Here is a 24,384-nt window from a genome sequence, read left to right on the forward strand (position 1 = left end):
CTCCCACCTTGAACGCCGTGCTCCTGGAAAGGGTAGAGGTCTTTGATTATCTTGGGATACGCCTTTCGCACAAAATGGAATGGACCCCACACTTGGACAAAATGTTGCTAACTCACAAGAGGATTACAGGAGCCCTTTTGAAAAAGCAACGATCCTGTACATCAAGACCAATAGCAACAGTCCTCGAGATTTATTCAGCTAAAGGTGTTAGTTCTGCCCTCTATGGGGCTGAACTCTGGGGCTCATCTATTACTGATGCTTTGCCGAGATCAGAAAACAAATTCTGTAGAGCAATTATGTCCCTCCCGCAGGGCACCCCTACACTCCCCTTAATGCTGGACCTAGGCTGCCGCCAAATAGATGATGTTGCAAAATTCCGTCCATTACTGTTATGGGCACGTATCTGGCGTGTGGAGGAACTTAGTGGATATGCCCAAGGTTTAGCAGAAATTTTGTCTACACAGCCATGGGCCCGCCTATATTAACCACTGCCAGAACTTGCACCAACCACGAGAAGACTACACTCCGTCTCCCTTTCACTTGCCCAGACTCCCAGCATTTATAAAAGCAGAAGTGGAGGACGCTCCTTATCCCAAATCACAGCAAAGACCTGGAACAGCCTCCCCACGCACCTTCGGACCATCGCCTCACTTCTGGAATTTAGAATGGCCCTCAACACCTGGCTGTTCGAATAAGCCTTCGGGTCTGCACGTGCCTGGATACCATATCGGGTGATTAGCCGCGCTTTATAAATCCTGGCCGCGCTTTATAAATCCTGATTGTCTAACATCGGAGTTCATTCAAGAACAATAATAAAAAACCCAAGCACCTACACTTGGAGCAGAAAAAATGGCTAGTTGTCTGGCAATAAAGCCACACAAAGACTTGATCAGAAATGACTTAAGTGAACACGAGAACACCAAGTAAAAGGATGAAGATGCAGCATTATCTCCAGCAGCAATCTACAAGCGAGATATCCCTCCAAATTACTGCTCAAAGTATGAACAAGTGTATAACATTACTGCACACTAAGCCCTACAACAGCTAAATGATTGAAAATGTTATTTACCTGCAACTCTTTGCAGCTTTTAGTTTTGAAGAGAACGTGTGTTGCGCTCCCATTTCACCTAGTAATATTAAAAGCTGTTGTATTTTATTAAGTCTTTGTGTTGGGTTTATGCATGTCCATATTTGACAAGACTGCAGGCCAGTGGCTCGATGGCCAATGAAAACAGTAGTAGGGTGACAATGACGGTCTAGGGCCTCTCCTAAACTTAGTCTGAAATTCACTTTTTTAAGGACTGAAAACAGGTATCGCCACTATATCAAGAGTATTTTGTCTAATGACACGAGTGCCAGCTCAACTTTGCTAGTCTCTGCTTCTCCTATCACACTGGCCAGCCATCTGATGATCAGTGCTGTCTGGCTGGTATAAAACCATTTTGATCTGTATGCACCAACCCCTTCGTCCCCTTAATCAGACTCTCCGTCATGAGCTTTCCCTATATTTTGTCAGCATTTAGCACAGACAGTGGCCTCAACAGTCTGTTTGGTCTTCAGCTTCAGTAGCACTATAATTACTGCGTCTCTTATTGTTTTAGTTAACTCCCACTGTCCAACGCTTCTTCATATACCTGCAGTAGTCTATCTGCTAATTCACTTGAGTACGCCTATTACCACTCGACCAGGAAATCGTCGGGCCCTGGGTTTTCAGAGGTATTTAGATCTATTACAGCAGCCTTAATTTCGACTAGTTATTGGCTCCTCCTAATAAGACACTGCTGTTCCTGTGAAAGTTTCTGTATCGTCAGTGTGGTCAGTATGGGGTACTCTATTCCATCAGGAGTTTAGATTTGCATATATAATATTTTATAATATGTAAAAAAATATATATATACAGTTAATTTGCTCTTGTATAGTGATTAAAATGGGCTTGACTTTTACCTATTTGCAGATTCCTTTTAGAAAGCACATGTGTTTACATTTCTAGTGATTTTATAATATCTGTAGTGATTTTCAATGATTGATATGAATTGTGCAATAAAATCTTCTAACTTTATCCCTGCCTACATCCCTCTAGAAGATACATACGGTAAAAGCTGTGAGACCCACCTCTTCTCTTTAACTCATTACGAACGTGACAAGCGACAGTGTAACCGGTGCAGAAAAAGTTGGGGGACACAACGAAACTTGCTATCCCTAATCCAATCTCATTTTGTACCCTACTGTTCCAAAGTGATGCATGGAGCAGTTGGGCTCACTCATGGTAGTCTAAGGATGACGGCAGGAAGAAGGCCAAGAGAAGTTGAAAGATCAACCAGACTCAAACATACACTTTCACCTAGTGAGGACAGTAGCAACTAAAATGAAATCTCCCATATCCAATCGGCTGCCCCTACCCCTACACAAGTACCCAGGTCTCAAACTAGGGAACCGTGACACCATTCACATTCACTGGTCCCCATCCAACCTCTTAAACATCACTCAACAATTGCCTAAAACAAATGACAAACCTACATAAGTTTCAAGAAAATTGAAAACTGTTTTAAATGCAACAACCCAAACTAGGGTAATGTCAATCAATTATTACATGTGAATATGTCTGGGGAAAGTGAAATACTGTTAGACAAAGCAAATTGTCTGTCACGTGCTCATTGATTAAGCCGCTCTTGCTAGAGGTGCACTATCGAATACGATTGTCATGGTTTGTCATCTTAAAAACTGATTGGACCAAGATTAACAAAACAAAGTGGAAATCTTGCTTATTATGTAGATTGCTTAAAAGATACATTACATGATTAATCTGGTATCGTTAATGCTATTGAAACTGCTCAATAAGCTGTTGGGGCAGCTTTTAACATCCAACACCCAAGGTACATGAGCAGTTGTGCACTGGGTGGCAATCTAAAGGCCATTCTGAATTTGTTCAGTAGCAAATGATTGTGTTGCTGTTCAACAGCAAAATAAAAATGCCACTGAATCTACAGTAATGCATTTGTACATGCAATCTTTCTCACAGTCAAAGGGAGGGGCCAGGGAGGAATAGAATAGCAAAGTGATCAGGGAAGTGGGAGGACTAGGCAAAGTCAGGGGTGGAGATGGGGGAGAGTCAACACTACCTGGTGGGTGCTCGTGTTTCAATTGGGACCAATTAGGGCACTGGAAATGTGCTAGAGAACTTGTACAATCAGCCATAACAATCTTGATTAGCATCTCATGCAAAATGAATACCCTACCTTTTAGGACAGCGAAAGGGGAAGAGACTGTGCTATGAATGCTTTAATCCTTGTATATCAGAAGAGGCCATACGTACAATGTGCCATTGATGAAAAGCCAATAACGTTTTATGCTCACTGGTCCTAGCAGATCTTCATTAAAAGGTCTAAAGCTCTGAACTTCCTTCACTACCTCTCGAGTGAAACTATTGCTGCAGTTGTCGTTTCTAATGTATGTTTCCCTCACTGCACTTCCGATCCTCCGTCTTAATACGCTGACCAAATTAATCTTCTCTAACCAAAACACCTCAACCACAACTGGTCGAAGTCGTTCCAAAACTGTATGAAAAGGGCACCCAGATTGTGAAAATGCTACTTGGTTATGCAATTCGCTCATAATGTAAAGAAGGCTTATCTGACTGCTAGATGGGGGGGGGGGGTTAGAGATTGCATTTAATCTTTCGAAAATCTGATCCATAGTGGAGGGCAGTAACTGGAGATACTGTACCCTGGAGGTTTAAATCGTCTCTAATTAACACAGCACAAGTTGATATAAAAAAAAACAACGGGACAACAAATTTGTAATCACCATTTCACTTTATACATTGACTTTAACTGATTACAATAAAAGAAAAGGACTTTAATGCAAGTTTTATTGAAATGTTGTATGGCAAACATAAATTGCTCTTTTTCCAATACACACTTGACAATCACTTGCTACTAACAGCGGTTATTTAACAAAACCATAACATTGAGCAGTACAGGAGGCATGGTATGAGGAAGAGAGGGGATTTAGCATCAACAAATGGAATTTGGCCCAGAAGCAATTGTTGAGGTTAAGGGAAGGGGATATAAACAGAGTACAAAAAGCATAACTGGTCATAAGCAAAGGCCCCAAAAAAATCGGGGCTGATGGGATCCATGTTCTAGAGAGCGGTGTAATTAAAAAAAAAGACAGTAGTGAAGAAAAAATTATCAAAAAGGAAAAATATGAAATGTTGATGGACAGGGTGATGCTGCAAAACCTCAGCAAGTGTGTTGGTCAGGAGTTGAACCCTTCTAGTTCCCTCACAGGCAACTGTCCCTTCGCATAAGCACAAATAATACAAATCACTCACGGTTTATTCATGTTATGCAGGCAAGGGCCATGTTCAAACAGGTCTACTGCATGAATGTGGGGGCTGCATGCCAGAGCAGCTTTCCTGGAACAGGCGGACCACAAGTTTATTCATGTGCACGCACTGTCACATGAGAAATAAAATGACATGTGAATGCTCCTCAGTACTTTAAAAAAAACAATGTAGGCAGTGCACCAAACAGCCAGTTCAGCTGCACAATGTAACATATCTTGCCAGTCTGGCCAATATCTTAAATTACTCTGCTAGCGGTTCCCTTGAACCATCAGTTTTATCAGTGACTACCGACCACTGGCTGAAAACAATCATTTGCCTGTTTAGGCCATCTAGGTATAGGCAGTCCCACCCACAAATTTCCAGAGGAGCTAGAGGATGGAGACATACATGGATGGCATTTAGTTAGTGGATAAAAGCGCAGTGGAGAAGGTGGAGTCATGGTGGTAACAGTCAGATAGCTTAGCCCCAGGCCTGGCAGATACTCTGAGAACTAAGAAAGGCAAATGCCACTACTGGAAGGAAAGGGAGAGGCTTTTGAACGGAGTTAAGTTTTGACCCATATAATAAATGCCTTTTGGCATCACAAGTAGCTGTTACCTTACCACCCAAATCCACACAGTACTTCTGTGCTGTTAACCACACAATATCTGTGAAGCCACACTCCCATACCAAAATGTCAAAAACAGCTGAAAAACAAGTACTGGGCAAGAGATATGTAAAGGGAATATAAAAAAGTGCATTTTGAATCTGGGTAGTCACATCAGCCGGTTAAATCCCACTACCCCTCTCCACCTACTGAAGGAATATACAATTTTAAAAAAATGGGTTTAGAGAAGGGGTGCATTAAGATATCAAGACATCAGTAGAGGTAGGGCACAGGCACATGAACAATCTTATTCGGTGTTGCATTTCTGCTGCTCGGGGAAGGGACAAGATGCAAGCTGTGCGCAGGACTACTAGAGAAGTACTGGTGAAGATGCCCCTTGCATGTGGCCCAGCTAGGGCTTGTGGTGGATGATCCGTAGCGGCTCTGCATTCTTGCCGGAGTCATTCAGGCACGGGCAGAAGTAGGGGTACAGCTTTTCAGTGAAGGTGCTGGTGAAGGTGTAGATGAGGGTCATGTCGTCGCCATTGTAGAAGGACACCTGCCCTCCCTCATAGTCCAGATAGACCCCAATGCGTTGCGGTTTGACCCTCAGGGTGAGGAGTCTGTTCGGTGAATCCAGGGCCTTGAACTCGTAACCATTTCGCAGCCACAAAATCCAGAAGCCGGTCTCTGGCGACAGGGTGATCCCTCCTTTGCGGGCGATGGACTCGCGGGCCACACCGAGGTTCCATTTGGTCTTGTTGCCCACCTCCACCTCCCAGTAGTGACGGCCAGTCGTGAAGCCCTCAGCGCCAAGAACACAGCAGCAGTAATCAAATCGTTTGGGGTTTTCTGGAAGTTGCTGTTTGGCGTCACTGTACCGCACACAGGTGAGATCATCAGAGATGATGAGGTTAGGATGAGCCGTGCTAGGGTCCAGAAGCACCGTAGAGAGAGCTGCAGAGAAGGAATAAAAAGCAAGGCACAAGAGGTTAAATCGCAAACAGATCCAGCAAAGCGGCAGCACATAGAAATACATAACAGGGTGAGGGACTTATAATTATTATCTTAACAAAAGTTTTGTGGCCGCACATTTCAGCAAAAGCATGCGTACAATTAATATAGCATGAAAGCCATTTGACTTCATGATGTTGAAGACAAAAAACCTGAAAAAATCGTGGTCTCAGCTATATTTCTTCCCTTTTGCTCCACTCCTTTCTCATGCCCCAACAAAAGTGATTCATGTGGCATCACATGTGGTAGCACATATGTAATCATCACAGGCTCTTCCACCAGTCTGTAGTGCCAATTAACTTGCCCTGTTACATAAAATGAGGACACACTCACCATACGTATAGCTCAATGAGACAGTGAAGTCTACGTGACCATGTAATTATGCAAGCAATAAAAAAAGCAGCATGAAGTAGAACTTTACCAAAACAAAATAATCAACATTTCTGTATTATGGGTACCTGGCCCTCAATTACCCACTGTAGACAGGGTAGAGGCGGGATTCCACCAGAGTGGATTTGTGTTGAGCCTGCATGATAGATCAGACAGGACTAAAACCAAAATCTATCTTTGGATAAGGAGAGTGAGAGGTAGATAAAAGGTGTTCTTGCTGCAGTCATCAGTCAATGGACAGCCAGCAGACCCACTGTGTATAGGAGATAACATTAAGTAGTAATGGCAAGTCATCATCTGCCCGATAAATGGAGTTGGAGGCGTTCATGCCAATATGAAAAATACCACTGCAATCTTCTATGACATATATAGGTTTATCCTACCCAGTCAACCTGTCCAGGAGGTTTAAAAAGAAGTTTGTGTAATAGGTTGGAATACCTGACTTTTGATTGAGTTCTGCAATTCAAAATGGATGTGTCATAATTCACAGTGGAAAGATTATCCTTTGTAAATCAATAAATATAAGGCTAGTCCCAGCATACACTATGGGTAAGGTGTGAAGGCACAGAACTGTGAGCAAACCTTGCTTACTTTGAAAGCATTCGGCAGAAATGGCAAATGGACTGGAGTCTCCATGTTAACTTACAGGGAACGTGAACTAGAATATGCTAAGCTTGACCAGCCAGAATCCAGTCCAAAAGGGGTAGTGCAAGTTTTAAATTGGATCAAAACCATATCTTCTGTAAAATTTGCCGAGCAAGATAATCCCAAAATGAAAGGATTGATGAGGGAGAAATCTAATTGACAAAAGAAATGAAATTACAAAACATCTCCAAAAAGACAAAGCTGGTGGCCTTGATAGCTAGGATTATTCACTTCTCCTTTCTATTTTTCAAGATGAAAAATGTTACATTGTCACTGTCTCCAATGTCATGGCTTACCCAAGTATGCTTCAGACAGTATCACCAATAGGTCTATCCTATAATGACTCCAGACAGTGGTCCTGACAATGAAGTAACATTTCTTGTGACATGGGGCTCCCCTCCATTTTTTGGATGTCTCAGCGGAGGGTGTACATCTGTGTGAACCTCCCCCTTTAGGACCCAATATTGACTGAACAAATTATTCGTAGGCATCCGGTTATCTACCAATCTAGTGAAGTTTGGACTGGTGATTGGGTTGGTACGTGTTTCTAATCATGGTCATTATGTATCAGTCAGTCAGCGTTAGAATGGCAATGGCAACGGCAACATTAGCATCTACATCAGGAGTGAGGACAATTAGCAGTACCACTGCACCTTATATAGTTTGCATTCAGTGAGGTAAACATGCTAGAATTCCTGTGCTCCATCGTTCACAAACATGGTGTGCTTGTAAAGCAGAGCCATGAAGCTGCATACATATGCTAGCCAAGCATTAAGGATGAATAGAGCCTCAAAGTGAAAGTAGATATCAGGAAATGTGAGCAAGTTGATAAAAAGGGGAACGGTCAAACCGTGTAGCTATCCCCAGTTGTGGTTAATGAAAAGCCCTACTACCACTGGATTAAATCAAAATGTGCAGACAAAAGTCTGCTTAACATATCTGTTAAAAAGAAAAGGAACATCAAACCCACTACAGATAACATTCTTGGAGAAATCATAAACCAAAGTGTTTTTTGAAACTTCGAAGTAACCAGAAACTGCTGTCACACCTACCTCCATGCCAAATAAATCAATACTTCCACTCACATCAAGCTTCATCAAAACAGGAAACCAATTATTGGTGAATCCTCAGCATTTAGAGCCAACATGATCGGGCTGATGGAAATCAACATAATATCTGCAGATGCTGAATATCAACATCACTTCAAGAGAATGATGTGGACCTGTGTAATAACTGTAGACTATGGAAAGCAAACCTCAAATTCTCGGGATACATATTCTCAGACAAGCCTTCAACCAATAATTTCCATAAATTATAGGAACATTTAAACAATGCCACAGAACTAGCTGAAGTTCAGCAGCGCTCTTAGTGTTGCAACATACTGCTTTTTTTGCCTCAATTTGGCAGCAACCAAAGAACCAATTAAAAAGTTGCTGTGGAGGACACCGTGTCTTAGAAGAAAAAACTACAAAGGCTTACTTTAATCCAAATTGGAACATGAGGTCCTGCTGGATGCCTACCTCCTCTGGCTGGAGGCTTTACCTTAGCCAATCGGATCCACAAGGAAAAAAAAGCAAGTTCATCTTTTACAACTGGGTGCCCACTGAGCATCGCATTTCCAAACTGAAACAGAGGCAACCTCTTGTGGGAAAACAGACAATCAAATGCTATTCTTTGGGCAACAGTTATGAACGGTGACCAGCCACAAACACACACCTAACCTGGTTATATCCATGCCCAAGAAGAGAGAAATGGCCCATGCAACTGAAAGTTGACATATTTGACATACATACATACATACACAGTGGAATAAGCAATGTAGACAACGATCGATTTTAACAGTTTCCCAGAACAGCCATGGTGATGAGCCCAGAGAACGAATAGACAGAGCATGTCGGAGTCAACCTGGCTCACAGTAATACAAATTGATGTGCTTCTAGCTGGAAAGTTTTTTACGACCAATGGATCAGGTCCACGGTCATAAAAGGTGGAATATCCTAGAGATGTAACACAGCACACTGAAGCAATGAACTTAATATTACGCTTAATTAGCGAAAATAGAGGCTACTCTGAGATGGGCTGCTCCGCTGGTAAAAGACTAATTCCATAATGTACTTTTATGCCTTGCAATTGCTGACCTGGTGCACGAAGGGATTATGTTATTGTTAAAACCAAGGGACTCTGAGAAAAGGTACCTCCCTGGGATTGATCAACCTGTAGAATGCTTCCTTTGTAAAGAAGCATGGTCCGCAGACAATTCAACACCTTTTCAGTCGCTGCTCAGGCGCATGTAAACCACAGTAGTAGTGTAGTGCCAACTTATGTAACTTGCTAGATAGATGGTAAATGCTGGTAGTGAGTCAAACTCTAAATAGGAAGCAGCGGATGTAGGACGGTACAACGCGTACCTTTACGATGCAGGATTAACAACGCAAGTCGTTACAACGACTTGCGTTGGGGGGCACTGGATAGTGAATAGTTTAATTTACTATTCCAACTCCAGTCCCCGTGGATAGTAGGGAAGGTGTTGGATAGTAAATTAAACTATCCCCTATCCTAGAGCGTCCTCCCGCGCAAGTCGTTGTAATGACTTTTGTTGTAAATCCTGCGTTGTAACGGTACCGCGTTGTAACGGTTCCGTTGTAAAGGATGTTTCCCGAAGCAGCAGGCAAAGTGGCTAACTGCTCACCCCAACATCAACAGGAGCAAATGTCAACCCGCAGTACGAGGTCTGAAAAAAATCCAAATGAACTATGGACTTCGTCACCAAAGAGAAGGATTCGAAATATTACCATGGTAGACTAGGAATAAAAGACTATAATATAACTGGGGAGTTTTACATTACAGTCACCGGCCACAAACGTGGCCAGTATGCATTCTTTGTCCAGTCGCACACAATTACCTGCAGAAAGCATGTATGGCTTGGGATCTATGGTTTGTGGGGAGCAAGGCAGCAGAAAAGACCAGCGCAATCCACTGCTACATGATCCAGAATGGCTGGTGATTGCTGGCTCAGAGTTTCTCAAGCTCATTGAGAGAGCAGTGCCGAGTTGTGCTAGGGGCACAGTGGTGGCACATTGGTAGTTGCTTGCGTCCTCTGTGACCGGTTACAGTTACTACTCCTGTAATAATATGCAAATGCCCAACAAATGTATCCCTTTCCTTCTGATACTAATTAACCAGTGGACAAGAACGGTGATTTCACTGGCCCTGAAACACCAGATGCTACAGAGATGCCTGGAGAACACCAAGCGCATTCTCATACACCTACCCCTTAAGTTTTTCTTCAGTGATTTGCCCAGTGTGTTAAAGGTCCCATCTTCAAACATTATGGTCTTGATCTCCAGCTAGTGAGTTTTAGTCAGCACATTTTAATCTAAACGTCACCCAAATATCACTGGATTAAATGGTCAGTGTCAAAACAATGCCCATAGTACAAGGTCCATGGACCACACTGAATCTATCATTTCATAAGTGCACAAAAGTCTGACTATTGAGCAGCACACGGCACAGAAGAATAGCAGTATGCAAAATAAGAGTTGTTAAAGAAAAGGGGGGCTTCCTCTCTGGCAGGGGGATAACACAAAATAAACCCCAGCTCTCTCCGCAACAGTACTTTTGCTGTGCTCCTCATTGTCAGTATTAAGCAGATGAAAAAGAGAAAGTCAAGACCCCTTTAAATTCCACCAGTACACCTCAAAACAAGAGGACAGTGGAGGATATCACAATTCAGCAGTTTCCAACTCTTCTGCTGTGCAAATAAGTAAAACTGTGTGCTTAGTGCATTGAACAATTAGGTTCATCGCTTTTTTTCATCATAAGGGAGTCTGACATACAGTACTCAGCACAGAAAGCTGCCCTAGGAATAAATGTGGGAAGTTGGGGCCTGAAAGAAGAAACTGCTGGTACGCTCAGTTCATGTGCTAGTACAGTAGCCAAACCTCTAAACTAATTGCTAAAGTACATTCCACCCAAGACTCCTTCAATGATGTCTAAAAATAACAAGCGAGAGGAGAATTCATTGATGCTGGACACCAGCAGGTGCCTGCAGAAAACTAGAGAAGCGTCCAGAAGCTTGTTCTATAACGCTGAAAGACTGTGCCCTACTAGGCAACTTTAGGAGCCAAGAACCATCAATGACTTCCCCCCTCAGCACTCTCCTATTACAACAGATGCAGAAGTTCTACAATACAGTCCCTCAGTAAAATAAAAGAAAATATGGGTGAGGGTGTCATACACCATGGAGGTGCATTATGAAATGGAAGAGAGGTGTGCCTTCACAGTGCCTAGAGAAAATAAGTCACCTGACAAAAGTAACAACTTCAGATTAGTTCCAACGGAAGCGGCTTGAGTGCTAAAAGAAACAATCATTTGCAGTGCAATATGTCTCTCTTTTGAGACCCTATAAGTATTTAACTATGCAGCACATTATTCTGGGTACAGCAACATTTACTTACCGCGCACGAAAGGGATCAGCACCACAGGTTGTCACTAGGTGTCCCTTGGGACACCTTTAGGCCACATAAGGTATTGCACTGTACCCTGTGATGGATCATGCTCAGAGATTAAATAAAGTAAACGAAAAAAATACCATTAGATACGTTTCTGCAAACGTGCCGTGCAGCAACAAAAGAAACAAGCAGGGCGGCCGGCTGAAGTTAAAGAGATGCAGTGCCAGAGTAAAGTATGTTTAAGGCACGGTCGCCATAATTCAAGATAAAGCGTGGCATGCTGCGCTGACCGAAACACAAAATACACTAAAAACACCATTAGGGTCAGGAAAGTGGGGTCAAAGCTGTAGCTTTGTGCCTGCAACACAAGTTTATTAAGAAAGTAGTGCTCTATAACTGGTAAATGAAACACAGAGTAAGAGCACATGTAAAAGGGCCTGTCCTTATGGGAGGATACAAGAGGAGAAAAGGAGAAACTTTTAGGTAAAACTAACCAAAGGAAAAAAAAGCATTTACAAAAGCCAGTCACAAGAGCCAATTGAAAACATGGGCAGGCAATGGTCGGAGCTCTAAGCCCATGGGGAACAAGGTCAAGACTGATTTGCATATGGCTGGGTCTAAACTGGAATGGCATGGGGTGCAAAAAAACGATGGATTTAACCCAGATCTGTGACTGGGGTGAATGTTTGATTGATTCAACATTACGTCCATCATCTGTTCTTCTTGCATATCCTGAACACAGCATGTCTCCACTCAAATTACTTTAATATTTGACTATACTAATTCACCACTAATCCTATATGGGTTTCGGAGTAGCGTGCTACTCGCCAAAAAATCCCTTTAACACCCCATCAGGGGTAACAAGCGTTATGTAAATGCAAACCTTTTCCCCTCTTTTATCCCTCCGCTATCCTTCTGAATCCAAATAACTGACTAACTTACCCACCACTCAAATTGTTTTCATATTTCACTATACTAATTCAACACTTATCCTTTATGGGTTCCAGAGTAGCGTGCTACTCACCGAAAAAGCGATTTGACACCTCGTATGGGGTACTAAGCGATATATATAACTGCATTTACAATACAATGCCTCGAAGAGACAGCGCAAGCGCTGCCTAAGCAAGACCTAAAAATAAGTCCCATACAAACTGGTCAAGAAAAACCTGGGTGACACAATCCAAGTCAAAGAAAAACCTACCACAACTTAACACAGACAAACCCAAATCCGGCACTGCTCCCCTAAAAATGACCCCCAACATTGCTTTAACTGAATACGAAAGCAAACTGCTAGTGGTGGATTACAGCACCAAAAACTATTTTATGACTTGAATAATTTATCATTCATGACAATGAAATTACAATAGAGTGAGATACATCATTGAAAATAACTAATAATAACCAAAGTAACACGACATTTCCATGAGGAATAATTTGGTATACGGTTAAATGAACACTAAAGTGACTCATTTCACATCCAAATACCCTACAGACACTGTCCAATATCTCACCGGGAGCTCAGTTCGGACATGATACAAAGGAATTAGACACTCATCAAAAGGAGCATCATGCTGAAAACAGTGTTTTAGTGGAAAAAATAGAGTGGCAGTGAGGCACTCCTCTGTAGTGGGCAATTATAACATTTTTTGGCACTCATGTCCTGGCTGTGAGTCTGTATTACTAGAGGAGAGGGGGCTCCAAATAAACCAAGTGGTTCCCCCATTTCAGATAAAACTTTAGAGAGACCAGGCAGCAAATAGCATATTGGCAAACATTTATTTGACTGTATAATTCAAAAGGGATAACCAAGCATAACTGCATTGTTTGAACTAATAAATATGTTCCAAGTTCTACATTTTATAGAACTGTGAAAAATGTGTTGGTCATTCTTGGACCCAGATGTTTTTTTTTATATCTGAGGTGCATTAAAATGTCTGAAGACATGGCCACAGAAACTACCAATTGTAGTTTTCAGATCCATAGATTTACCTGCAGCTACAAATCTTGAAAGCTAACGTGGCGGTCCTATTTACCACCTTTGCTCGATCAACAAAGATTTCCAAAGAAAGATAACTTGACAATATCATATTCTAAAAGCCATTATCTTTGCTTAGGATCAAGTGGTCTGTTCCTTCTAGCATCCCCTACAGAGTAAAACATACTAAAGGAGTAACTTGAATACCCAGTTGGTCTGCAACCATGTGCGAGGCCTGCACCTCAAATGGTAAATAACATAACCCTACAGATGCTGCTCTTTAACCACCTGCTGACCCAAAAATTCAAGAAAATAGCTCATACCCATGGCTATATTCCTGTATTTTGTATATATATGCCTGCATATTTTATGTAAAACTCTGATAAACTATACAAGTCAGCCCAATAGCACACCGGGAAAACAATCCTTTTCCTCAATCTGGGTATTAACCCCTTCCATGCTGGTGACGGAACCGCTCCGTCACCAGCCTCGGTCGCGCTGTGCTGGTGACAGAGCGGTTCCGTCACGGCCCGCTCGGCGCGGTCTATTGAGCGGACGGTGCCGTGACGGAAACGCTCCGTCACAAGCATAGCGCGCCTGAGGCTCGTGACGGAGCGGTTCCGTCACGAGCATGGGAGGGCCGCGCGGCCCCCCTCCCCCCTAGCGCTGCAGCGGAATTGCCGCCGCAGCGAAGGTGTTAAACCAGCCTAGCAAAATTCCAGTTGTCACCTTCAAGCCTCCTCACCAAGGCTACAGTTCTTCATCTGAGTAGCTAGCAGTTCACAATGTCTTGAGAGTCACAAATCCCAAGATGTTGTATCACAGCGCCACTTGTTTTTTCTATTTCCATGCCCAACTTTACACTCTGTTATAAAGATAGGGAGCAACTTAGAGTGCTATTCTGCATTTTAAATAGAGAAAACTTACATAGTGCACTACTATGCAATCACCTCTACAGGCAGATACCTTACCCGTAGCACAAGGCATAGGAGAGCACAAGTGCACCCCCCCCCCCCCCCAGGTGCCCACCCTCACAAGATATTATCTTTATGGGAAACGGTTAAGTGAAACCACCTATAACAATCTGCCTAGGCTGCTTATACAGAGCACACCCTGTCCTAGTGAGCAATTTAGAAAACTTTGTTGTGTTTCCCCCAGAAGCGGAGATTTGATATTTAAATATAGTTCTGGACTAAATTTGATTGACATCAGCATAGTTTCCAGAATTTAACGTTACACTTGTTGCGCACAAAGCTTTTCATTTTGGTAAAAATTCCATTACTGGAGCATCAAAGCTCAGTAAAGGAGAGAATGCAAGTAGCTCTTTATGTCATGTGTGATTTTGTACTTTAGAGCAGTGCTTCCAGAACTTGTAAGAACCACAACCCACTTTTTAGAACGATAATTTTTTGTAACCCACCTACCTGTAATGTACATGAAGCAGATTTTTTTAATCTAACTAAAGCATCATGTGGTTGCTCATTGTCATTCATAGACAGCAACTGAAATGTCCAGTAACTCTGCACAGACATGCAGTTTTACTGAAAAACTGTATAGCACCAAAATGTTAATGTGTGAAAATTGGGGTTCTCTTCGTTTCTGGCGCACTTCAGAATTCCCGAGAATGGGTTTCTATTTTGCTTTCTTAACTGCTGAATGCATACAGTTCATTTAGGTATTTGCATTTTGTTGTGTGTTGCAAACAAATGCATCTTATAGCCTTTCGTCATATAATTCACTTTAAAACTCCTCTTACTTTGTAGTCAGAGAAAAAAAAGTAAACACCAATCACCATGTTTAAAGAAAAAGCAATAATTTTTCATAAGAGCTAGCCTGCCTGAAATTTGACCTCAGGCTTTGAAGCACTGGCAAATGTGACAAGATAAACACCAAATGTAAAAGTTTATTTATTGCTTTAACTTTAATGGCCCACAAAAAAACAGCTCGCCACCTACTTTGGGAAACACTGCTTTAGAGAACAAGCATTGGAAAAGTCAATAGGTTTGTCTATATGAATGCTAATGGCTTTACCAGTCTTCTAGCCATGTGGTACAGCAGCGTGGTGTGGGGTAGACTAGGGTGGCAGGGTGTGACGTGGGCAGAGGGACATTGTATGGAGTGGGAGAGTTGAGTGGACTGGCGTAGAGTGCAGAGGCTTAGAGTAGAGGGGTGTTCAGTGCACGGGAGGGAGTAGAGTGCAGTGAAGGTAGAGTGAGGCAAAGGAATAAAGCATGCTGCAACGCATGCAAATACATTGCATTCTGTAACAACGCGGTTGTTACAACGGCCACGTTGTTACAATGCGATGCAATTACTACGCAAGTCATTACATAAACTAGCAGTAGATGGCGCTCTAACATAAGGAATATTATAATTTACTATTACAACACATTCCCTACTGTTGCGTAGGCTGGAGTTTGAATATTAAATTAAACATTCCTAATGTTACAGCGCCATCTACTGCAAGTCGATGTAGTGACTTGCGTAGTAACGGCATTGCGTTGTAACAACGTGGTCGACGTAAAGGCATCGCGGTCTAATGACCGTGATTTAACAGTTGTTTCCCAGTGCAAAGTAGAGTGACGTAAAGTGCACTGACTTAGAGTGGTGCAGAGAAGAGCAGAGTGGTGTAGAGTGGTACAGAGTGCAGTGACGTAGTATAGTACAGAATAGAGTGGCATATATTGGTGCAGAGCACTGTGGCGTAGAGTGCTGTGCAAGTGGAAGATCACGGAATAAATAAATTAGGTTAACGTTACGAAAAGGAACACCTAAATATTTTAACTTCCAATATATAAGGGGGTATGCGTGCATGCCTTATTTGCTACCAAGACCATCAACAGCAAATAAGAGATGCAAAATCGAACCATTCAGAAACAACATTCCCTGTTAAAACAAGAGTGTGTGTGTGGAGGGGGTGGGTGCACTTACGGTTTGTAAAGCCTGCCTCCCCCTAACACATCAATGTGTTCCATTTCGGGGTTCTCTTCTCCACGTCTTTTAATACGATGATTGTATGCAAAACATACACACGATTTTGCCTCCCTAGAAATTACTGTGGCTGGTATTAATTCCGTGAAAGACATTTGAAATCCCGACTAAAAAACATTAAAGAGCTTAGTGAAGTAAAAATAGATATATATGATCAAATCATGTCGTCTGTACTGTGCATGTACAACATAAAAACGAACATGTGATTGTACTTTTAAGTTGTACAACAGTCTCCATTAAAGGCAAGTACTCCATGTGGAGTGGAATGGAACACCAGGTAACTAGCATGGAACGAGAGTAACTCTCTGGCTGGAGCCAAAGCCCTAAGTACGTACTGTTAAAAGTATGCACAAAGAGTAAATCCATAAATGTGCTATCAAGCCAGACCTAAAAAATAATAGGAGTTCGGAATCTCACAGACGTTTAACTTTAGTGTGGAAAAGTGTCAACAACAAAAACTCTCAGCACTAGAGCTAAAGAGAGTATCGTATTCGGCAATCTCTCAAATCAAGAGCGAGCCGATAGACGTTACATATTAACAAGAGCAGGAACCCAGACGGCGCAGCGACAAACTAACAGAAACCGGATGTGGTACGGAGACATCTGTTGCTGAAGGGGGTTGTCAAACACGAGGCTCCAAAGTGCAGGCCATGAAACGGGGAGAGAAAGATGTTCATATAGTTTGTTGCACAAAATGCAAGGCGCGAAATCAACAGTCGAAAAAAATACAAATATATCATTTACTGATAAGCGCGGAGATAGAATTCTGAAAACAACTGCGCAAAACCACAATCTCGACCAAAGTCTCCACTGCCCACTTAGCCTAAAACGCGGTCATTTCGCTCCACATATGTTATTCTAAGCAGCATTTCCACAAGGGGTTGGTGCGCATTTAGTCTGTTTTCCGTTCCCACCAAAACGTCACTCCCAACCAGCACGAAGCAACCTTTACGTGCCGAGTGCTGTCCCAGTACTCACACTCCGAACTATTAAATTAGATTAAAATACAAGGGGGCAGATTTACAGGCCCCTTGCGTCACTTTTAACATGGGAAAAGTGACGCAAAAAGGGCGCAAGAGACTTGCAAATCTGCCCCAAAGTGCGAACGAAATATCCACCGCATGTGCCGGCAGCCGAACTTATCTAAGAAATCACAGAGCTAACTTGCCAAAGTGCGCGTGCGCTGCGGGCAAGCATCAAACCCCAATGGCGCCTTTAGAGTACACGGTAGAAGCGAGTCCTGTGGCACGACTGAAATCACTTCTACTGCGAGCGCGCACTCTGCACAGCCCTTTCCACCGCCTTGAGGGGAAACTCTTCGAATTAAGACGTCCCGACTATACAGTGTGAACGACTCATTCTTAAAGAGCGCAAGAGCATTCATGTTTTAGGATGCGCTCCGAGGGAGCACCGAGCATGGCCACGCCCCCTCTTTTAGGACAAACACTGGAACTCCGCATGTTTGCACAAATCTACTGTGCAAGATAAACATGTTTTTAAGGCAATGTACGATTGAATTGTTGTGCACAAAGCCCGTAATCCTGATTTCACGGTGGGGTGGGGGGGTTGGACCAAACACCCCCCTAAGAGCGCACATTGGCCATACCTGCCCACCTCCCTGCGGTCAAGCACTGCGACGACGGTTGAATACAGTGTGCACAACAGACAGTTCGTATGGCACAAATGAGCGGGCGGTTTGATATTAATTTTAGGATTGAGTGCATATGGTTCGCAGTCGTTTTGAAAGCATAGCGCGCACGACGGACACCGTTTTGAAGGCACGAATGAGTTCACAGGCTGCGAAGCAAACGGCGCGCGCACGCATCCCTGCGATGACCGCCTCCAAGTGCTGAAAACCCCGACTTGCCGCGCGCGGAATAATCCCGGCGCGCGCCCTGCAGCGCAGTGATCTGATCTGATACAGTGTAGCGCGGGAAGACGCCGGAGAACAATGGGCCACGCGGCCTAGGCACTCACAGATCTCCTGCGGGAACTCCTCGGGCTTCACCCCGCCATGCTGCTGTTGCTGCTGCACCTGCTGCTGGGGCTTGTCGTGGAAGTTGTTCATGGTGGCGGCGGGGGTTCTCGTGCACCAGGCCGCGGGAGGAGATGGAGGGGGCGTCTGTGTCTAGCAGAATGCCATCACACACCGGGGAGGGGGCGAACGAGGCATGCTGGGAAAGGGAGCACGTCAGCGAAACGGAAGTGATGGAGGGACGACCAGGGGGAACCCTGGGTGAAAGAAGAGGCATAGGAGACGCAGAGCAGCTTTTCGCTTTTTTGTATCATCAGTGTAATTTATGTGCATATGATTGTATGTGAATTATGATCATTACTTGTTTCTTTTTGAAAAAGCAATAAAGAGTTGTGATTAAAAAAAAAAGACGTAGGCGTGAAATTCAGCCCCTCCAGCACAAAAAATATAGGAGTATAGTGGAGTTGTTTTGGGCTGCAGTTACTTGTTCATAATACCAAGCGGTCCATAGGAAAGTCCGCGTTACGTTCAGCCACTTAGCAGTACGAGCTGCAAAGGTGCCTTCAGGGTCCCTGCAGTGCTGTAAGCGGACAAGCCAGGGATGGATCCTGTTGAAACAAACATTGGCAAATACAATAGGCATAGGCTTCACAAATCGATGCTTTTTATTGCAAGTGTATGCCACAAAAATAAAAGAAACAAGCGCTGGAAATGCAATCGGTCTCGCATTTGTTTGAGTTAGAGCTGTTGGCCTTGTAAATGGCAATCAATGTTTTTTACCTATGTGTTATGGAGTGTATGTGCGTGGTATGTAGTGGAATTATGTGGATTGGATTAGTTAGTTGTGGAGTGAATTTGTGTAGTGGAATTATGTGGCATAGTGTGCTGTGGAATTATGTGGATAGTAATTAAGTGGTTTTGAGTGTGTTGGATTGGAGTTGGTAGTTGTGGAATTGTGTGGTGTGGTGTTGATTTGTATAGTGGAATTATGTGGCATCGGAAGCTTAGCTCGTACCTATTTGTTCTTTTTTGTCATCGAAAAGGCAAAGCTCTACACACAGTTCCATGCCACACAATTCTACTCCCCATATTTCCAATCCACACCACATAATTCAACACCAAACCACATAATACAACTCAATTACACAACACACTATATACATCCAATCTACACCATTCAATTCCACATCCTGCCACAAAATTCAACTGCGCAACACATAATTTAACTCAACTACTTACCACTTCACAACACAAAATACCATTCCACATACCACTTATAGCTCCCTGGCACTCCATCGGAGGCAGGAATCATTTATATGCCTTTGTAAAAAATTGAATTTTAACCCTGTTCATTTTTATCATTTTATCACTTGAAATTGTGAGAATTTATTATTAAATTGTTTGGCTTACTCTTGCACCGCTTTCATTCCACGACTGCCACACACTAGATTTGAGGGCCGACTTGCATTCTAAGGGCCGACTTAGGGCCCCGGTCGACTCACGCTGTCCTCCCGGGCGCAAGCTTTTCAGGCGCCATCTTGGGGGTAGTTGGAGGCTCAGCGCTCTAGTGCTCGGGCGATTCTCGGCCCCGGCACTATACATTTTTTCTGGTGTTTAACCTCCGGTTGACACTTATAGCTCCCTGGCACTCCATCGGAGGCAGGAATCATTTATATGCCTTTGTAAAAAATGGAATTTTAACCCTGTTCATTTTTATCATTTTATCACTTGAAATTGTGAGAATTTATTATTAAATTGTTTGGCTTACTCTTGCACCGCTTTCATTCCACGACTGCCACACACTAGATTTGAGGGCCGACTTGCATTCTAAGGGCCGACTTAGGGCCCCGGTCGACTCACGCTGTCCTCCCGGGCGCAAGCTTTTCAGGCGCCATCTTGGGGGTAGTTGGAGGCTCAGCGCTCTAGTGCTCGGGCGATTCTCGGACCCGGCACTTCACTTATGGCAGTCAATTCTCGCCCGCGCAGCGGGCGGGCGCAGCGGGCGCGCCGATGGCGCGCCAGAGGCGCGCCAGAGGCAAGCCCGTCTGGGCCCGTCCGGGCCAGTACGGACCTAGGGCCAAAACCTCTGCCCGATTGTACCCTACTGGCCACAGGTAAATTGTTTCCCTTATTCTATTCCAGAGATGATTTGTTGTCATTCCGTCCTGTTACCGGGCAACATTGTTGGTACACAGTCAAACCGGACGCACCATATAGACGGTGTGCTCACTGCCCCAAGATTGGTAATGGCTCCAAAAAGGGAGAGCTTACGTCCTCTTCCCTGTCCCTTGCCCTATTAAACTGCCGATCTCTGGTTAAGCATTCGGATGAAGTTAATCTAATGATCCAGGATCATAAAATTTGATGTTCTGTTTCTTACAGAGACATGGCTTTCTGACAGCTCTGAGTTCGATATAGTTAATTCTTTGCCTAAGGGCTACGCGATACAGTGCCTGCACAGGCCTCGTGGCATAGGTGGAGGGCTAGCTATAATTTATAAGGAGACTCTAGCCTGCAGGATAGAAACTGGCAAGATCTCTGACGCAGAGAGTATCAGGTTTTCCATCCAACTATCCCCTAATTACTCGCTGTCAGGGCTATTGATCTATCGACCTCCTGGTGGGGTCAAGCATTTTATTAGTTCCCTGCTGGAGACAGCACTTACACTGGCAGCCTCAGCCCCCAATTTCCTTCTTTTAGGAGACTTGAATCTCCACTTGGAGGACCGGGGAGATAAGGTGGCTGTTGATTTGCTGGCTGACCTTGAAGCATGTAATTTGATCCTGCACGCATTTGAAGGGTCATCTACTGGACCCTTTATTTTCCAATGTTTCACTCCTGGAGGCCTCACCGCCATGTCCCCTCCCCTGGTCAGACCACTTTCTTATTCCTTTTAATTTGACAATCATGATGGATTCTAGATCTGAATGTAAAGGCTCTATTCGTTCTTCTCATAGACCTTGGCCCAAACTGTCCTTTGACGACCTAACCACTGCCCTTGAACAATCTATTCCTGCCAAGCTTTTGAACCCCCTTGAAGCAGATCGCAATTTTCATAATTGGTTACTAAAAGCACTGGATTTGGTGCTTCCTAAGAAGTATAGTACCAAGAAAAGTAATGGGTTTAAAAACCCCTGGTACACAACTGAACTGCGCGACCTTAGAAAAGTCTGCAAACGTCTGGAACGCGCTTGGCGGAAAGACTGGTCTAATAATAGTAAAGTCTCCTATCAGGAAGCCATGAGGACATATAAGCTAGCCTGCAACCGCACGAAAGCGGCCTTTTATGAAGAGAGAATCAGGACTGCTTCCAGTTCATCTAGAGAGACATTTACTATAGTTAAGGAACTCCTGAACACCCCCTCTCCTTCACTGCCACAAGCTACGAGCACAGCTCGGTGCAATGAGCTTGCACATTTCTTTGATAACAAGGTCAGGAAAATTCTACAAAGTATTCCCCTTAGTACTCTTTCCTCTGAGTCATCCACGCAGGTCGCGAGTGGTGTGAGCCCTCTGTGGGAAGTTATCACTCCCATAACTGAGGAAGACTTCCGCAAAGAATTAACCAATCTTAAAAGTGGTTCCCCCTCGGACCCTATGCCCATCTATGTTCTTAAGCGGATTGCACAGACCATCTCCTCGCAGGCCACCGATCTCCTGAACGCCTCCTTCGGATGTGGGGAAGTTCCCCCTAGCTGGAAGAAGGCGATGGTTAAGGCTCTCCCTAAAAAGCCAGGACTTGACCCTGACGATCTGGCGAACTTCCGCCCTATTTCTTTGTTGCCTGGCCTGGGCAAAATTGCAGAAAAGGTTGTCAACCGCCAGCTGTCCACACTCCTAGAAGGCCACAACCTGCTCAAGCACTCGCAAACAGGCTTTCGCCCTGGCCAGGGGACTGACTCTGCCCTGATTGCAGTAGTGGAGGAAGCCCGATGCATTCTTGACGCAGGAGGATCCGCAGCTGTGGTCCTCTTAGACCTCAGCGCGGCTTTTGATACCGTCAATCACGGTATCCTTATTCAGCGCCTTACTAGGATGGGAATATCTGGCCAGGCTTTAAGCTGGATTACTTCCTTTCTGAATGGTCGGTCCTACCAGGTCTGTGATGGCACCAACGTGTCTGAGTCGATCCCCCTCCAGTGTGGAGTCCCGCAGGGCTCCTCGTTGAGCCCAACGCTTTTTAATATCTATATGGCCCCACTGGAGGATGTGGTTTCACCTTTTGGGGTGAAAATAGTGACCTATGCGGATGACACCCAGCTTGTCGTCTCGCTATCTCACCATGAAAATGCGGCAGAAAGATTTGGGTGCTGTCTGACAGCTATCATGGCCTGGATGACAGAATCTCGGCTGAAACTTAATGGTTCCAAAACGGAACTTATGATGGTGGGCAACCTCTCCACCTCCCTCCCCAAAACCATGTGGCCCCCCTGTCTGGGTGAAGCGCCCCAACCCAAGAATGAGATGAAGAGCTTGGGAGTGTGGTTAGAGCCAGACCTGACGCTCAGAGTACAAACGAAGAAAGTGGCAGGGATCTGCTATGGTTTGTTACGCTCAGTCCGAAAGGTGTTGCCTCTTCTCCCCTTCAGCTCAAGGAAACTCCTGATTCAGGGGCTAATACTGTCAAGGCTGGACTACAGCAATGCCTTGCTGCTTGGTGCCCCTGAATCAGCCATCAACACCCTCCAGCGAGTACAAAATGCGGCGGCCAGGGTTTTGACAGGCACTGCAAAAAGAACTTCGGCTAAGCCTGCTCTTAGAGCTCTCCATTGGCTCCCCATCCGGGAGAGAGTTAAATTTAAGGCCCTTTCCATCGCCTTTAAATCTCTCCAGGGAATTGGCCCCCCTATCCTCAGGGACCTGATATGCCCCTACAAGTCCTCGCGTTCCCTCCGCTCTGACGGGAGCAATTTACTGACCATCCCCAGAGTAAAGAGAACTCGCTCAGGAGGCAGGAGGTTCTCTGTGAATGTAGCCAAGATCTGGAATGATCTTCCTGCTGCTCTCCGTCTGGAACCCTGTCTCCAGAAGTTTCGGAAATCTTTAAAGACCTTCCTTTTCCCACGAGAAATATGAGTTCCGTTCCGAGGATCTTGGAAGCTAGCTGTGTGTATCAGCGCTGGGACGCTCTTGGGCAGCCATGCGCTTAAGAAATCTAATTTCATTTCATTTCATTTCATTGTACTCCGTAATACACAATCCCACTCCACATAATTCCAATACACTCAAAAACACATAATTAGTATCCACATAATAAAAGCGCACATCATGCCACACAATTCTACTACACAAATTCACTCCACACCACATAATTCCACAACTAAAAATTCCAATCCAACCCACATAAATCCACTACACACCACACATCCAATCCATAACACATAGGTAACAGACATTTACAACACCAATAGCTCTAGCTCTCATTCTTTTTTAACACCCAAACACACAGATTGGGAGCTTAGCTCTTACCTATTTGTTCTTTTTCATCACCAAAAAGGCAAACCAATCCACACAGCTCCGTGCCACACAATTCAACTCCACACATGTGGAGTGGGATTGTTTGTGATGGAGTGTAAGTATGTGGAATAGTATTCTGTGTTCTAGAGTGTTATGTTGTGAAGTTTAATTATGTGGTGTGGTGTGCTGTTGAATTTTGTGATATGATGTTGAATTATGTGTTGTGAATTGGATATGTGTGGTGTGTAGTGGAATTGTGTTGTGGTGTGAAATTGATTTCTGTAGAGTTGAATAGTTTGCATGCAACAGTGTGGTGAGTGAAATTATATTCATAGGAATTATGTGGCATGGTGTGGTGTGTATATGTGGATTGTTAAGTGGCATAGAGTGGATTTATGTGGGGTTTGTTTATGTGGTATTGAGTAGCATGTAATTAGGTCAAGTTGAATTGTGTGTTTTTGTGTATAATTATGTTGCGTGGTGTGGAATTGTGTGACGCTGGGTTGCATTATGTGGAGTTGACTGTTGTATATCTACAGCAGTGCTGAGAGA

At 44.0% G+C, this 24,384-nt stretch overlaps 1 protein-coding gene across 1 annotated transcript in view; it reads right to left on the minus strand.

The window, feature by feature from the left end:
- Positions 1–3,793: 3,793 nt before the first annotated feature.
- Positions 3,794–24,384, minus strand: part of LOC144768692 (zinc-binding protein A33-like) — a 324,408-nt gene continuing 303,817 nt past the window's right edge. The window contains exon 6 of the mRNA XM_078652552.1: positions 3,794–5,891. Coding sequence (XP_078508678.1) covers positions 5,347–5,891 — 545 coding nt within the window. The 3' untranslated portion in view covers positions 3,794–5,346. The remainder of the gene's footprint in view (positions 5,892–24,384) is intronic.

The sequence above is a fragment of the Lissotriton helveticus genome, chromosome 7 (genome assembly GCF_964261635.1).
Source record: "Lissotriton helveticus chromosome 7, aLisHel1.1, whole genome shotgun sequence".
Taxonomy (NCBI): Eukaryota; Metazoa; Chordata; class Amphibia; order Caudata; family Salamandridae; genus Lissotriton; species Lissotriton helveticus.